This window comes from Drosophila sulfurigaster, chromosome 3 (assembly GCF_023558435.1).
Source record: "Drosophila sulfurigaster albostrigata strain 15112-1811.04 chromosome 3, ASM2355843v2, whole genome shotgun sequence".
NCBI lineage: Eukaryota > Metazoa > Arthropoda > Insecta > Diptera > Drosophilidae > Drosophila > Drosophila sulfurigaster.
The window spans coordinates 20,062,780-20,081,042 of NC_084883.1; the positions used below are offsets into that span (position 1 = coordinate 20,062,780).

At 42.0% G+C, this 18,263-nt stretch overlaps 1 protein-coding gene across 16 annotated transcripts in view; it reads right to left on the reverse strand.

Moving 5' to 3' along the window:
• Positions 1-18,263, reverse strand: part of LOC133842761 (sorbin and SH3 domain-containing protein 1) — a 50,290-nt gene that overhangs the window by 22,096 nt on the left and 9,931 nt on the right. For 7 of the 16 annotated variants that reach the window (XM_062275997.1, XM_062275978.1, XM_062275977.1 and 4 more), the window contains 3 exons: positions 13,814-17,690; positions 10,292-10,588; positions 8,885-8,947 (listed from right to left, as the gene is read on the reverse strand). In XM_062275997.1, the coding sequence (XP_062131981.1) occupies positions 8,885-8,947; positions 10,292-10,588; positions 13,814-17,690 (4,237 nt within the window). Of the gene's footprint in view, positions 1-8,884; positions 8,948-10,285; positions 10,589-11,698; positions 12,376-13,813; positions 17,691-18,263 lie in introns of those variants that run through there. The other 9 variants (XM_062275990.1, XM_062275989.1, XM_062275988.1 and 6 more) reach the window with 5 other exon arrangements.

Genomic DNA, 18,263 nt, shown 5'->3' on the forward strand with positions numbered 1-18,263 from the left:
GCCTATGAGGTTGAGGCGGCCGAATCTACTGAAGTCGAGAAAAGGAAGCCTAAGCCTCCGCCTATTTATATACGAGAAAAAGTTCCAATGTTCTCGTCAACAAAATTATTGAGCTTATTGGCAAGGATAACTTCCACATAATACCCCTTGTAAAGGGCAACATTCACGAAACAAAAGTTCAAATGAAGTCTGAAGATAATTACAGAGTATTATCGAAATATCTTACCGATAATAAAAAGAACTTTTACACGTATCAGCTTAAAAGCAGCAAGGGTTTGCAAGTCGTACTCAAGGGTATAGAATCTGAAGTAACGCCTGCAGAGATAACAAAGGCACTACAAGAGAAGGGATTTAGCGCAAAGACAGTCTTCAATATCCTTAACAGGGATAGAAAGCCGCAGCCACTCTTTAAGGTTGAGCTCGAGCCAGACAATAAGCCCCTGAAGAAATACGAAGTGCACCCTATATACAATCTTCAGTTCCTGCTGCATCGCCGAATTACAGTTGAGGAACCGCACAAACGCAATGGTCCGGTACAATGTGCGAACTGCCAAGAATATGGTCATACAAGGTCATACTGTAAACTGCGCCCGGTGTGTGTAGTTTGTGGAGAGCTTCATGACTCCGCACACTGCCCAGCGAGCAAAGATGACTGCAACTCGAAAAGTGCGGCAACTGCGGTGGCAATCACACTGCTAACTATAGAGGTTGCCCAGTTTATAAGGATCTGAAAAGCCGCATTCATCAAAAAGGAATTACCGCCCGCACCCAAAATAAAACGTTGAAAGTCTCCAGATCAAACCCTGAAGTCTTCTTCTCGACTGCAGCCAGATCCTCACTAGGACCTATTAACTCTGACAAAAGTGTGACATACGCAAGCGCTTTAAAATCAGGACCGGCTATCCCTGCCTCAAAAGTTCATTTCTGCAATCAGCATACCAAGAACCAAACATGGCTCAGCAACATCAATCGCCGGAGCAGTCAAAAGCAACTTCGAAGCTATGATATGCAGCTTACAACAAAGCCTTACAGAATTTATGTCATTTATGCGCACAACTATGCAAGATTTAATGCGAAACCAAAATCTATTGATTGAAATGCTGGTTTCACAACAATCCAAATAATGACTCCCCTACGGATCTCTACGTGGAACGCTAACGGCGTTTCACAGCATAAACTTGAGTTAGCTCAATTCCTACTCGACAATCAAATCGACGTAATGCTGCTTTCAGAAACACACCTTACAAACAAATACAATTTTCATCTTCGAGGATATACTTTCTACGGAACAAATCATCCAGACGGTAAAGCACATGGTGGGACTGGAATTCTAATCAGAAGCCGTATTAAGCACTACTATCATAACAAATTTGCTAAAAACTACCTACAGGCCACATCTATAAATATAAAACTAAATACCGGCAACGAACTTACACTAGCCGCCGTATACTGCCCCCTCGCTTCACTATAGCTGAAGATGAGTTTATGCAGTTTTTCAACTCACTAGGAGACCACTTCATAGCAGCAGGAGACTACAATGCCAAGCACACACACTGGGGATCTCGTCTCGTGACTCCAAAAGGAAAGCAGCTCTACAATGCCATTATCAACGCCAAGAACAAGCTCGACTATGTATCTCCTGGCACACCAACATACTGGCCGGCAGACCCAAAGAAACTGCCCGATTTAATAGACTTTGCGATTACCAAAAACATTCCAAAAATCTGATAAGCGCCGAATGCCTTTCGGATCTTTCATCTGACCACTCGCCTATACTGTTTATTCTACTCCGGCATCCAGGAACATTGGAACAATCACTAAAATTGACCTCACAGAAAACTAATTGGATTAAGTACAGAAAGTATATAAGCTCACACATTGAGCTAAGTCCCCATCTCAATAATGAAGCCGACGTAGACAGCTTTGTTAATTCACTGGAGTCTGTACTTGTCTCTGCAGCCCAAGCTTCAACACCTCAAACCATAAATACACAAAGCAATCGAAAGAAGACAAATCTACAAATCGAGCAGCTCGTCCTCGAAAAGCGACGCTTACGTCGAGAGTGGCAATTCCACAGATCGCCATCTTCTAAGCAACGTTTAAGACATGCCTCACGTGAACTTACTAAAGCTCTACAGCAAGAAGAAGCATATGTCCAACGCCACTACATAGAGCAATTGTGTACTTCTAGTACGAAAAACTCACTATGGAGAGCTCACCCTACTCTGAGCTCACCGAAAGAAGCCGTGATGCCTATAAGAAATCCCACAGGAGGCTGGGCGCGTAGCGATGCAGACAGAGCCAGCACGTTTGCCAACCACCTTAAAAATGTATTCCAACCAAATCCTGCCACGAGTGCGTTTACTCTGCCGACTTTATCAAATGAGCCTCAGCTTCAACGTGAGCCAATCGAATTTCGCCCAAATGAAATCGTTAGCATCATCAAAAATCAACTGAATCCGAAAAATCCCCGGGATGCGACCTCATAACTCCCAAAATGATCATCGAGCTCCCATATTGCGCCGTTTGCACTATCACCCAGCTTTTCAACACCATCGCAAAACTTGGCTACTATCCAATGAGATGGAAGAAGTCAATTATAATAATGATAGCAAAGCCGGGAAAAGACCACACAGTCCCCACGTCGTATAGACCTATAAGCCTACTTTCATGCTTATCTAAACTCTTTGAAAAATGCGTTTTGATTCGGATAAACACGTACCTAAGACTCCAGGAAGGAATCCCGTCACATCAATTTGGGTTTCGTGAAAAGCACGGAACAATTGAGCAGGTCAACCGGATAACATCAGAAATTCGGAACGCGTTCGAAAAACGAGAGTACTGTACTGCCATATTTTTAGATGTCTCTCAAGCATTTGACAGAGTCTGGCTAGAAGGTCTAATGTACAAGATCAAGACAATGCTCCCCAGCAACACCCATAAGCTTTTAGAGTCTTACCTTTACGACAGAAAATTTGTTGTGAGATGCAACTCTGCTATATCTGATGTTTTCACTGTTGGAGCTGGAGTTCCTCAAGGTAGTGTGCTAGGGCCAACACTATACGTCCTCTACACAGCAGACATCCCGACAAGCACACGAATAACAACATCTACGTTTGCTGATGATACAGCTATTCTTAGCCGCTCAAAATGCCCGAGGCAAGCAACTGCGCAGCTAGCTCTTCATATGGTCGATGTTGAAAAATGGCTATCAGATTGGCGAATTAGAGTGAACGAACAAAAATGCAAGCACGTTACATTCACCCTGAACAGACAAAACTGCCCGCCGCTAACGTTAAACAACACTCCACTCCCGCAAGCAAACGAAGTGACATATCTAGGAGTACACCTCGACAGAAGACTCACATGGCGCCGGCACATTGAAGCCAAAAGAACACACCTAAAGCTAAAAGCCAGCAGCCTTCATTGGCTTATCAACGCTCGGTCTCCCCTTAGCCTTGAATATAAAGTCCTGCTGTATAACTCGGTACTAAAACCTATATGGATGTACGGCTCCCAATTATGGGGGAGTGCCAGCAATAGTAATATTGACATAGTCCAGCGAGCTCAGTCGAAGATCTTGAGAACCATCACCGGGGCACCGTGGTACGTTCGCAACGAAAACATACAACGCGACTTAAACATCCTACCAGTCAAAGAAGTGATCGCAGAACAGAAGGAAAAGTACTTTACCAAGCTACTGTTGCACCCTAACCACCTGGCGAGAGGTCTAACAAGGTTGAGCAACCAATCACGTCTTCGTCGTAATGACTTACCTACCCAGCGACCGACCTGAGGGACGCGCAACCAGAATGCAGTTTTAACACACTGTTAGCTAAATTTTAATGTTAAGATTCGTAAACTTATTGTTAGTCTCAAAATCTAGAGAAGATTCAATAAATAAAAGCAAAGTCCTCAAAAAAAAAAATATTCATTTGTCACTTTTGCGGACAACTTAAGCTCATAATTTGCCGTTTAACTATTTAGTCGAACAAATTAATTAATTTTGGTTTTTATTTTTAGCTCAAATTGCAATTAACATTTTTTAGCAGGCAAGCGACAAAAAAAACGAAAACAATCAAAATTGTGTGAAACATTTGAACAATAAAAAAAAAATGTGTGAAACATTTCGAGCTACTCTCGCAGTTTGTGGACTAGTCAAAATCTTTGACTCTACAGATTTATATGCCACCTGTAAAACACACACACAGAGACAAACACATACAGTCAAAGAGATATAGATGCTTGCGGATAGATATGTTGCTCTCGAGATATTCCTATTCTTGTTGCCTGCTGCCTGCCCTCTGGGCGCTTAGACGCTAGACATTGACACGTATTTCGTTTGCTTTTTGGCTCTGATCGAAATACACAGCATATACAGTTATATATAGTTGTATATAGTATCGATGTTGTTGTTGTGGGTGGCTATGCTGACGTCTTAATTCAATCAGCACTTAATCGAATTATACAATCGAATCAAAGTCTTTGCCAGCGTCAATCAAAATCACAGTCCTTTCGCTCAATGCATGAATCATTCGCACTTTGCTGCTGCACACAATTCTTTGGCGTAGTAAACTTTTGAAAATTACCCAATACAGGATGCACTAACACACACGATATATATACAATATAGGATCGATTGCGATTGCGAGTTCTGACTGAGACTGAGTTGCTGACTCCGCGCGCGGCTCAAAGCGACTGAATTTTGCGTGTGCCGGCAACATCGAGCAGACCAGCTCGATGATTACATTTTATTTGTTGTTGCTTTTCCATTCGTTCTGTTTTTCATTTTTGGGAAAGCGTAACGTTTGCTGGCTGGATGTGAAGAAGCAAAACAAAAGGCGCAAATCACAAGCGACTGCTAAATGACTAAACACACCCAGGCGCAGCGACCTCTTTCACCCTTCTTCCCCTCTTTTGTGCTTTATTTGCGTTCAGCAATTTTAAATAGAAGATCAATTACGACGACGAATGCAATCAAATGTGGGAGCGCTCGGTGTGCTCTGAGCTCTGTGCTCCGTGTGCTCAATGAAGCGCGCACTTCAGTTTCAGTTCAACATTTTATTCGATCTTGTTGGTCCGTTTCCCCTCTTCAGACAAAAGCCAAAGTATTTTGTATTTGGTGGAACGCCAATTATGCGTGCAATGCGAAATGGAACGGATGTTTAAGCGACTAAACTATACTCATGACTCTACTATTCCATTCAACGGAACACTATGAGTCTCTGGAGTTCCTCTACCCCCAAAAAAAAAAAATGTTTGTGTTTTCATTTTGGGGTTTTACGCACACAAAAGACAATTTCTGACAAACGGTTTTGCTGTATTTTTGTGTGTGTTTTGCTTTTGGCTTGGCACTTCCGGTTGGTTTTTTTTTTGCTTTTACCTCCGCTTTAACACTCACTTTAGAATAAATCAAACGGAAATTTTGTTGGCCAATGAAACAAAGCTCATAAAACTTGGCTGGCGTTTTAACTAGTGATACTGCTTCTGTTGTTGCTGCCACAGTTCAGCTCTGGGTGTGCCCCAAGGAGCGCCCGCGTTCGTTCGTTCGTGAAGAAGCGCATTTTACTTAGGAAATTGACTTTTGCTTTGGCTTTTGGCTCTGGCGCTGCTCTCGATTTATGTGAAATTTATTGATTCGCCAAATGGAAATATCGTCAAAGCATTTATCTACTCGAAGACGAGCATAAAGAAAAGTCACATGGCTACCTGCAATTTTATAATAGAATCGAGGATGCAAGTACAGCAGCACTTAAAACAAGAAGTAGAGCGAAGTTTAAATACCCTGCAGTGCAGCTGATACAACAGAATATAATATAGGAATTAAATATATTTTCAATTTATGGCACATTTTGAATATACTACAATATCACTATGCCAAATATATCCATTGGTATATTTTAAATATTTTTACGGTATATTAATTTGGTGTGTTTAAAAACGAATACAGGCATATTTTAAATCTATCACTATATAAATATACCAAATATAACAATTGATATATTTTGTAGTACTTTTGAGGTATATTAATTCGGTATATTTCATAATAAATACAGCACTGCCTTGCTAATAATGTTTTTATTTATAGCATTATTGTATTAATATTAATACATGTAATAAGAAATGTAATTCTGAACTGTTGCTGATAAATTATATATTTGCTTCATTAAATTAGCATATCAAGTTTATTTATTTTACATTTTCTTTATACCAATTCTTTTTATAGTTTCTTATTATTTCAATTTACTATAATATGCAATCTTGATTTGTATCGTATACTATTATTTTAATTCAGTTCATGAAAATGTTCAAGGCTCTTCACATAATTTAAATAATTTACATTATCATTAAGAATTATGTTCATTATTCTCATATGAATTATTTTCATAAATAATTATTTTCATTACATTTTTGAAAATGGTCAAAGCTCTAAAAAAATTCACATGATTTACATATATTTTATACAGTATTATTTTCATTATTCCCATATGAACTAAAAGCTGTCAATTGAAATGCATTTAGCTCAAAACTACCCTCCTACAAGCTTCCTAAACTGTAGGGTATTCAGAGTGCAAACTATTTTTTTAGTGCTACCCTATGGCCTTGCAACAAACACATCGTTACTCTGAGGCTGTCCGTTAAAGTGACAGCAACCTGTGCGTGCGCCCATTCATTTGTGGTATTGGGATGATTGGGATGGCGATTGAATTGTTGGGTTGTTTGTTGGCTTCGAATAAGGGAGTGGAGAGCCACGACCTGGCAGTCGTCGAAGCGTTGTGACCCAGCCTATGCTATGGTATATGCTATATACAATAGAATGGAATAGATGAAGAATAGAAGGTGTGCCACACTCTACTCTACACACACTATTGTTGCTGTGAGGCAAATTGAGCAGCATTCTCGCATTGATTTATTTGGTATGCCATTATTAAGTGGACCCAAGTATTTATGAAGTGAATGCAGAGCAGACAGATCAGTGTAAAGAGCAGTGGTGGGGGAGGAGGTTGAGGCTTAAGGGAGTGGGGCCCTTTTTTTCGATTGGCGGCACAAGTTTGATGTTTCACATGAAAAGAACCTGAGCTTAAAAGGCACGGCAGGTTGCAAAGGTCAGAGCAGCTCGAGTGGAAAAAGCAAAGGCGAGTTGATAAAGCAAAAACAATTTATAGAAATGAAATTAAACGTTTCATTAATCCAACTAAATCCCTGACTCAGTTTCCATTCAACATATCAATAAGAATGTTCAAGTTCAACAGTTTTTATAATAACTATAAATTATGTTCAGTCACTAAAAGTCGCCGCAAAAAGAAAATAAATAGAATTATATATACATATATTTTCCTCACGCACATTGGTGTGAAGAAAGCAAAAGAGTCGGCGAATGATTTAAAAATAACAACGTACAAATTAATGCTTTAAATAAATAAAGGCGCCTTTATGGCCCAAAAAAAAGTGCTGTGAATATTCGAAAGCAAACTAAACCAGGAGATTTTCGAACGATGAAAGATGTGGGCATCATTTTAGTGACGCGGATCAACGAGGCGTATACGCAATTTGATAGATTAGTATCACACACATCAGACAAATTTCATCGAAATATAAATCGCCATAAGGTGTTCATAAAGCTAAGCAAACAAATCAAAAAAGAATTCATGGACATCATCAGAAATGTTACTACGATCGTATTCACTAATACTAGTTTAACTATCTGTGTGTGGGGTTCGCTTATTCATTCAAAATGTTGCCCATCTGGATTTTCGTGATGTTTACGTTTATGTATTTGCCATTTTTAATGGATACTGTAAAAGGCGGGCGGAGGAATCGTGGGCGTTGCGTCTAACAAGAACAATTCCATTGCACACAAATAAATTGTAATAAATATTGCTCGGCCAAGCAGCATTTTTGGATTGTACGTCATTTTATATATTTAGCACAGCGTAAAGTAAGCGCAAATAAAACGAAATGGAAATGGAAATTTGGAAGAGGAAAATCTACGATGGAGAAATCGCGCACCTTCAGTTCAGTTTCAGTTCCAGTTTGAGGCAGCACAATTAACATGAACTAATGTGAAATATTTAAAATAAACATTTGCTGCCAGCCAACAAAAATCAAGTTCAGTTCTATTAAAGACTGAATGATATATGCATAATAATCATCATCATCATCAACATCATCATTGTGATCAACGTCATAATGAGAGCTGGAAAGCTAACTGAATCATCTATAAATAAGTGCCAATAAATTTCGATAAATAAGAGCAAAATGCTTAGAAAGCAAAACGAAAGTTGATTAGAATATTTCTTGTCTTAAATAAATAAAGAAATCATAATCAAGTGGAATAAGTGGAAAGCTGATTAACTGTTGCCAAGACAAGAAAGAAAAACAATAGGCAAATATATAAAAATTTGAAGAAAGCAAAAATAATAGATTCATAAATTATCATTTCATGGTTTTATATTTTCTACCCTTTTTTCATAAATTGTGCTTATTACTGGCACAATTTACCACTTCTCTTACCCCTTTTTTCAAGGTCTTAAATCTTATTTAATTGAATTATATTTACAGTTATGCTTTGAACATTTTGTGAATGAACCATTCGATTTGAATTTGCACGCACACAAATTCAAGACGCCTTCAATGAAACATCATCAAAGAATTCGTCAAGCTTTTAAAATGCCAACAACCAAAAAAAAAAAAAGAAACTAAATAGAAATAAATTGCTGCCCATTGAAAACGTCATGTTAGCCAGTTTCGGGATTTGCCGGATAGTGTCACATAATTTTCAAGATGCACTGCACAAACCGCCCACAATGCTGCCTGCATCCATGAGATACAGTATCTTTTTGGGGGGCGGAATATATAGTATCTGATGTGCTTTCGTTTTTACCTGAGCCAGTTGGTGCGCGTGCTTTGAATTTGGGCGCAAACATTGTTGTGTTTTGTGTGTGTTCTGCAAAAATTGTTGCAGAATGCTGCTCGTTAAAAATTATGTATTTGATTTTTTATTTTCGACGGAAACAATTAGGCAAAGAGCCGCACACTTTACTTCACTTTTTCACTGCACATTAAACATACTTAAATGGGTTTTTGTTTTTGTGTGGGGAGCACAGACATAAACAGAAAATTTGTTGCGTTTACAATGTAAGAAGGGAGAGAGAAAACACTCGACTAACCCTGCCCCATATTTTGAACTCGATCTCGATTTTCAGTGGAAATATAGAAATGCTGACGCTTTCGCTTGCTGCTTGCTGCCTCCGCTGCTTATGATGCTGATTTTGATATATTTATATATATATATACATATAATATTTGTATATATCTTTTTTTTTTGTGGGGTTTCTTTTTGTATTTTTCACGCGCCTTCGCGTTGCGCACACGACTTAAACACGACGACGACTACGCCAGGCAAAAATATTGTACAAGTTGCTTGGATTTTCTCAAAACAAAAAAAAAAAAAAGATCTTAGACCGTCGCTAGATGAAAAACTCAATTTGTGTGAGCGGGCGAAAAAGAAAAACAACAAATGCGTTGAATGTTCGTTCCCTCATCAAATTTGATTTTTTTTCTTTTTGTTCGTTTTTCACTTTTCAGTGTAGCATAAACAAAATGCCGATGCTTTCGTAAACAGAGACACAGGAAGGTGGCGCGGCAAGTGGTAAAAACAACTTGCAACAACAAAACAAAGTTCTCCGTTCACACTTTGGAGCGCACAAAGAGCGGCGCTGAGAACGCGAGAGAGCGAAAGAGAAAGAGAGGGAGAGTGAGAGAGATGTGTTTGTGAAGTGGGGCCATAAAATTGCTAGACGGGCGAAAAAATGAAAAGATAAAGCAAAAGCTAAAGATAAAGATACATTTTCACAGTCGTATTACCAAATGACCAAAAGTCGCTCACGTCCACGCGTTGCCCACACGTCGTATACACAATTTTTCATACGATGAATGTTAAAATTTTTCGTTGCATACTTTTCGGCTGCAGGTGAAAAAGAATTTATAAATTTGGCTAAAAATAAGAATGGCATAAGTACGACGAGTGTGATTATTAAAAACGAAACAAAAACGAAAACGAGCGCAACAATGTTATATACACATATTTAAATATATAGATATTTTGGTGTGTGTGTGGATTATATATACACAAATTTTTGGCCAATTAGGTAGCAAAGCAGCTGCGCTCATTTCCAAAACAGAGACAGTTGAAGGGCAGACACATAGTTATAGACACAGACAGAAACAGACATAGACAGTGGGGAGAGGAGGGGTGAAAGTGGGGGGGGATCTTTGGGCTTACACCGACCGTTGGCAAAGAGAAAGCCCTTGGCCAGCTGCAGCTCGTTGTCGATCTCCTTGAGCAGATCACTCTCCGACCAGCTGCGTCGCTGTCTCTGTCGCTGCAGCTGCTGCGGTGATAGCAGAAATCGCGTCTGTTTCTGGGGTCGTATACGCAATTTCGCAGTCATCGCTGGCGTCATCGTTGGCATCGCTGCTGACTGCGGCTGAGGTTGCGGCTGCGGCTGCGGCTGTCGCTGCTGCTGCTTTTGTTGCTCTTGCTCTTGTTGCTGTTGTCTCGGCCTCTCGGATTTAATTGCTATGGCTATCAAAATGTTGGCATTCGTTTAGTGTGCGCTCTCTTTTTGTTTTTCGTTTTGTATTCTCTTTCTCTTTTTTTTTTTGTAAGGCATGCCACATGCTGCACTTAGTCTAAGAACCCTGTGCTCAATTGTGCAAAACAAACGAATCGCTTGTTCGCTTTCTGCTGCTGTCATGCAATTGAATGGAATTAATTAAAATTTCCGCTTAATCGCGAACCCTTCCCCTTGTCTACCCATTCGCCCATTCAATGCAATTTCTTCTTGCCCCAGATAAACCGTAGACCCGTACACTACGGACAGTTGAGGGGATCTGGGATTGAGGCACTTATGCGACGAGTGTCTCTGTCTGTATTACAAATTGCCTTCTCTAGCGGGACACTTGAGCGTAGAGTTTTTGCTTTTTGTGAAATACAAACACGAAAGCTACTCGATTAACATTTTGAGTATACTCGCATGGCGTTCGCTAATGAGAATTGTTCAGTTATCGGCCTAATTATGATTCAGTTTATAATTTATAGGAATAAAGCGCCATCAATTTGAGTTAATGTGCCATTTATTCTGAATGACACGAGCTGCTCATGGCCACTTTAACATTTGATTAAGCGTTGAACAACTTTTGTATAATGAAAGTGAAAAATGAAAATATATTATATTTCAAAACGACTTCAGGTTCTCAATGTTGATTATAGCTTAAATATATTTTATGAAAAATATCATATACTTTCACTTAAAGTTGGGTATAATAAATGTGGTTATAAGCTTACGACTTAAAGCTTTCAAAGCTTTCTGATAATGAATGCCACACAAATTAGAGGCCTACTGTCGACTTATGATTAACTGAGACATGAGATTTATTTCGGGGATTAGTCAGACATACTACAATATTTATGTATGTGTTTATTTCTAGTATTAGTCAATCAAGCAATGCATCATTTACAAGCGCTAACACGCAACAAATTCTCTCTGTGGTACAACTTACGGCTAGGATAAAACACACATAAAGATATATAATAATATAATAAAGGTATATTTATATAGTAGAAGATGTATATATTTATGAGGAGCATGCGTACAAAATAAAGACGATAGAACAATTTGAGTTTGGTTAATCATTTTGTCATTTATTAAACATTCAACAACACTAGAAATATTTAAATAATTTCGTATTAATTTCAAAAAACAATTAACTATAATTTCACAAGAATCATTTGTCATTTTATTCATCATTTTAAGTGGAACAAATTTTGTTTAATATTTTATTTATTTTATTTTTATTTAGTTATAAGTAGGCTGCATGCTGCAGGGTCGAGTATATTTTATGCTGGGTTTTTTTTTTTTGGGGAAGAAGGAAATTTGATTAATGTGAAAGCGTTTGCTGGCGGTTCCATTTCAACAAAGGTTGCTGCGCGTGCATTATTTTTGGGATGTCAGAAACGAACGGTCTATGAGGTGTGCTCAAAATTACGCCAATATTTGTCAAACTCCTCAAAGATTTTCGAACGGAAAGGCGAATGGGCAAAGAGCTCATCGAAATTGCTATGCAAGTGGCCCAAAAATGGCGACGATGGCGATGTGGCTGGAGTTGATCTTCTTGGGCTCGGAATGGAGCCGTGACTCGATTTGGAATTGGTTTCATGTTCTATACGACAACTTTGACGCGATGTTGTTGTAGATGTTGTATTACTGTTGTTGCTGTTGTTGTTATCGTTGTTGTTGTGGATATTGCTGTTGCTCTGGTTGTCTATGTTGTTGTTGTGGTTGTTGCTGTTGGTGTTTTCATTGTTGTCGTCTGTGTGAGGGCGGCGATAGAGAGAAATTTGATATACAAAAGAAAGAGACACACACACACAGAGACAGAGAGACAAAGAAATAGAGAGAAAGAGAGAGAATTGCTACAACAACAAACACATTTGTATGGGAATATATCAAGAGAGCGAGAGAGAGTGTGATGTGTGGTGCTTTGTGAGATGAGCAGCAATTTATTGTATGTGGGGTATGAGCCATCACCAAATGAGTTAATTATACACTCTACAAAAGTAAACAATCTGCTAGATTTTATTAGGAAATTTACAAGCAACAAATTCCATTTAATATTATAAACATTTGCGGATTACTTAGCACACAATTTGCTGTTTTTTTGCATTGGCATATTTGTTTGCTCCAAAAAGTATGCTATAGAATATTTTGTGATTTGTTAACAGTTGAATTTGTATTTTAACTTCTATTTAACTATGTCTGACTTATTTTAAAAAGATTTTCAATTTATTTCGATTTAAGGTCTGCATTTCTTTTAAAATAACACCAAAAAATTGCTGTGAACATTTCTTGGAAATTTATTGCAGCACCAAAAAGAAAGCTATGAATTATTTTGGTAAGTGTAAACTGAGCTGAATTTATATTTTTATTTCTATTTAACTATGTCTGATATATTTAAAAAAAATATTTAAAATTCACTTTGCAGGCCACAATGTTTTTCAATGTACTTCTAAAACATGTATACACCAAAAAGTTTGCTATGATCAATTCTTAGCTAATTTATTGGATATTAGTATAAGTATGCTTTGAAATATTTAGCAAATTTTAAGCTTAGTAGAATTTTTATTACAATTTTTTTGTCTTTCATTATGCCTGGCATATTTTAAATATATTTCCAAATTATTTCCCCGGCAATTACTATATATTTCTATATCATTATTTTAAGTACAAGTTGCAAACACCAAAAAGTATGCTACGAAAATTGTATGTACTTTGGTAAATTTCCCATAATAAATTCTAGCAGTTTACTCCGTCGAGTGCTTGGAAAGAAAGTTAGCTGAACTTATTCCAGGCCGTCAGCACAGACAGTCCAAGACGCAGAGCTGTGCTCAGAATGCTGCCGGCTGTCGACGATGCGCTTGCACTCGCAATATTATTGTTGCTATCGGTTAGGGTCGAGGGAATGACTGCGGGAGAGGATGCAGTGGAGGAGGTGGGACTGGGGATGGGAGAGGAACAAGAACAGGAACCTTTGGATGGAACTTTGGAACCGCAACCAGTGTCAGGCGATGGGGAGCGGCGGGAGCTAGTTACAGAAGCGTAGTTGCAATCGCTGTTGCTATTGCTGTTGCTGTTGCCTAGTTGCACATTATGACTAACGAGTTTCGCGGTATTCGCACGATTGCGATAACGATAACGTTGAGCAGCAACGCCTACTATGGTCGCTTGGTCCTGCTCAGCGGCACACTCACCCTGTACGGAAGGCGGCAGCCTGGACACCTTGTACGTCTTCACAATGCTCGACTTCTTGCTGGCACTGCTATGCGAATTGTCCGTGATCATCTCGCTGCGCTCCTGCTCCTCCATGCGATCCACATGCCCTTGGCCGCCCTCGAGCTGCTCGCTGCTCGCGAACTTGGCAAACTCGCGCAAATGTCGCGGCAACTCGCGCAGATTTGCCTCCGCCTTACCCTCGAGTACACGCATCGATGGCGCCTCCACATCCGACGATTCGCTGCCTGCCGCCTGACCCGATTTGCTCAGATTCGGTTGCGATTCGGCGCCACTCTCCCAATCGCTGTCTGCGGGCATTGCGAGCTTATGCCGACGTTCCTTGACGCGATTGAGAAACTCATCGCTGATGTTCGCCTGCTCCTCGGTGGCATGCTGTTGCTCATCCTCGATCTTTGAGATCTTGATGATCTTGTGCTGGCGTCGCTCCTCACGCTCCGCCACCTTGTTCATCCACTCCTCGGCCATCTGCTGGCGGAACACTTCGTCCTCGCTGAGCGTGGGCAACTTGGGCGCCGGTCGATAGCTATCACGACGTGGCGGCGGCGCTTGCAACACCGTCGGGGCACGTTGCATCTCGTCCATCAGGCGACGGCGTTCATGCTGCAAACGCTCAAACTCCAGCTTCAGTTCCTCCTCCTTACTGAGTATGTACTTCAGCTGCTGTTCGTGCAACTCGCGTGGCAAGCTCGCGCGTCTCTGCTGCCGATCGTAAGCGGGCGGCTGCGGGGTGACAGGTGCCGGTGGGGCGGGGGAGACGCCACGCCTTGAGGTGGTGCTGATGTACGTGGGATTCGGATCACGTTCGATCATCGAATAGCAGCTGGCGTAATGTGGTCGCTGTTGCTGCGGCGCCTGTTGCAACATCGGTGCATGCCTCCGCGCTCCGCCATACGCATTGTAGCTATCGTAGCTACTGCTCGACAAATCGTTGGTGCTCATCGACAAGCGGGGAGCGCGTATTCCCAGCGGTTGCCTTTGATGCTGCCGCTGATAGCAAATCTCCACCTCGCGTGCAAACGGACGCGCAATGTTCTCCGAGTAGCCCAAATCGCTGGCATAACGCGACCAATCATCCTGTTGCTGTTGCTGTGGTTGCACACGATAATGTTCCGCTGAGCTGTGCGGACGTTGGAGCGGCTCCTGCTGCAGATTGCAGAGCGATTCGGCGCGTCGTGCACGATACTCCACAGGCTGTTGCTCCTCGCTGCTGCGTGGCACCGAGGAGAGACGCTCCTGGCGGGAGCGTGCGGAGCGTTCGATTTCACGCTCCAGCTCCTGCATGTGCGCATGGCGTCGCTGCTGCAGCTGCTCGAGATGCTGCTGGCTCTGGTTGTTGGTGTGCTGCGTCAGGCGACTGAGATCGTAGAGCGAGGCGGATTTGTCGCGTTGCTCGCGTTGGACGCGACTTGTTTGCAGTTCGGCATTGAGCTGCTGGGACAAGGCATCAAAGTCCTTGAACAGCTTTTCATTGTCCAAAGGCGGCTGCGAAGGTTGCGTGTTGTTGCTGTTGCTTGGCTGAGCAATTGCTTCGATTGCTGCCTTGGCACGTTGCCGAAATTCCTCATAAGTGTTGCTGCTGCTGCTGCTGTTCACCTTGAGCTGTTGCTCACTGCGAGAGATGTTGCGGTTGCTCTCAGTGCTCAGTTGTTGCTGTTGCTGTTGTGGTTGCTGCTGTGCGTCATCAATGAAAGTGTTTGGCTTGCCATTTAATTTGGTAGCTGACATAATATTTGCTGGTGCCGGCGGCGGTGGCACTGGCGGCGCTTTATCCACCTCATCTTCGATCAAACGCACTGGGATCTGATGCACCTTCAATGGGAATTTGCCATTTGCTGTTGCTGTTGCTGTTGTTGCTTGTGGCTTCTCGCCTTCCTCTTGGTGCTCCCGGCTGCTGTTGCTGTAATCGTAGACAACTTGTCCGTTCTCCACACGTTTCTTCGACTCAAACGAACTCGTTTCAATGTTCGAGTAACGTTTTGTTTGCGCAGGTTTCAAGCTCTGCTCGATGTTGGAGAAACGCTTGCGTTGCTCATCAAAGATGTCGCCTTGCTGCGCAATGCTTGGAAACATGCGTGCGAGTTCGCTTTCCATGCTGGCTGGGAATTTGTTGTTGCTGCTGCTGTTGCTGCTCATGTAGCTGCTGTTTCTAGTCTGTTGCTGTTGCTCTGTGCTGCTGGACGTGCGCTGGTCAAATGAGTGAGGCAACTTTTCGGACACTGACTGTTGCTGTTGCTGATCAGCTGCTGTCGGTTTATTTTCAAATGATGATGTCGCTGATGTGATCACCTTCTGATAGCTGCTGCTGCTGCTATTGCTTCTCAGCTGGCTTACGTCATCGCCCTGGTTGCTCTTTGCCTTCGCTGCGGTCTCAGCGCTCTTCACTGGCACCGGCGGCGGCACTGGCGACAATTGTTGTTGTGGTTGCTGTTGTGGTTGCTCTTCTGGCTGCGGCGTCAAACTCTTGCGCAATTCACGCATTTTCGCCGCCGTTTTCAGCATCTGCTCCTGCTCCAGTTTCAGTTGCTCGCTGTCCATCGCTCGAACCTGTTCAGCGCTCAACTCGTGATAGCCGCGACGCTGCACGAATTTCTCATGTGCATCCAGCAGCTGATCGGGCGCCGATTGCTTTGATGATTGCTGCTCGACCAAAGCACGCTGACCGGGCGATAGACAGACCAACAACTTGGGATCCGCTTGCGTCGGCAATCCCAGCCAGGCATCATTCTTGGCTGCGCCCAGCGACAGTTGCAACTCGCTGATGTGCGGCAAATGTGGCAAAGGATAAGGCATGTTGTTGCTCGATTGTTGTTGCTGTTGTTCCTTTTGTTGCTGCTGCTGTTGTTGTTGCTGTTCGGTTATGTTTTGGGCAACGCTGGCGAGCTCCTCAAGCATCTGCTCGCCATAGGGCATAGAGGCCAAGGTCTCGGTGCATAGCAGACGCAGTTTCTTGATACGCTCCGCTTCCGTTTCGCCTGCAAATTGTGAGATTGCACTAAGCTCCAATTCTGGTTGCTGTGTTAGCTGTGGTTGGGATAGTTCTTGTTGTTGTTGGGATAGTTGCTGTGGGGGTGCGAATGGTTGCTGCTGCTGTTGCTGGCGTATTGGGGGCGTGGGTGGTTCGTTTGTGGGTGGTGGCGAGGCCATGTGTATGGCAGTGCATTGACTGTGCTGTGTGCTGTCGGAGCAATGCGAATCATTTGATTCCTGACGCTTCAACAGCAACGAGGTGAGTTGCACGTGCGTTGCCTGTGTTGGGGGGGTGGTGGGAGTGGGATAGTGCATGCTGCTGGGTGGCGGTGGCACAGGCGGTGGCGGTGGCGATTCTACTGTTGACCTACGTTGCTCATTCACGTTTACGTTCCCGTTTCCGTTTCCGTTTCCATTCACGTTCACGTTTACGTTCACGTTATTATCATTACCATTTCCGTTGTGGTAAGCACTTGCGTTGCTCGCGACGTTTTCCTCTTCGCGTCGCGTCATTTCGATCAATTCGCGCACTTTTTCCATATTGCGAACAAATTCCTCGCGCGTTGCCGACAGCGACGACGCTGCAATTGAACTGTTGGCCAATTTGTTCAGGCCAAATTCGTTGGACTCAGCCGATGTTGTCGATGTTGCTGCTGCTGCTGCTGTTGTTGCTCTCTCTCGCGTGGGCGTCGCTGTTGGCGCCTCTGCTGGCGTCGGCGTCGTCGCAGCACTGAGCAGCGATGATAGCGAACTGCCTGGCGATGGCGATAATGTTCGCTCTTCGTTGCCTCGATGAGCATTAACAGGTGTGCTCTCCCGACTCGACTGAACGTTCGTCTCCGTTTCCGTGTCCACTTCCGTTTCGACCTGCAATAGTTTGTGTGTTTTGTTTTTTTGGTTTTTTCGCTTAGCTCAAGTTGTTTGTGTTATTTTTCTTTTTTTTTTAGTTTTAGCTTTTTGTTATTACTCAATAAAATTGCTAGGCATTCGATTATTTCTAGTGCGTGCTATGCATAAACATGGCCTACATCATGTTTATGGCGCATTCAAGAGAAACCATTCGCCAACCTGACCCCGATTTGCCCGTTTTGTATCAGACACCCCTCACCTTGTCTCTCGACGATCACTAAACGCTGTCTACGTCAAATGCTAATCTGTTGTAAGAATTTGCATCAGAACGTTGAAATACATTCGTTTTAAAAACTATTAAACATTGTTGAACAACTAATTTACTTTCGAACATTTATCGCAATGTACGAAGACATTAAATGAAATTGGTTAATGGAAAACAAAAAGGTATTTCTTAATTGAAATGCCATTCAACTTATCTCAAAGTATTGAAATTTTTTTTTCTATTGCAATTTTCACTTTGATTAATAAATTAATAGTTTACATTCACTAAAACATTTAAATATTGATGCCTGATAGATATTGTATTAT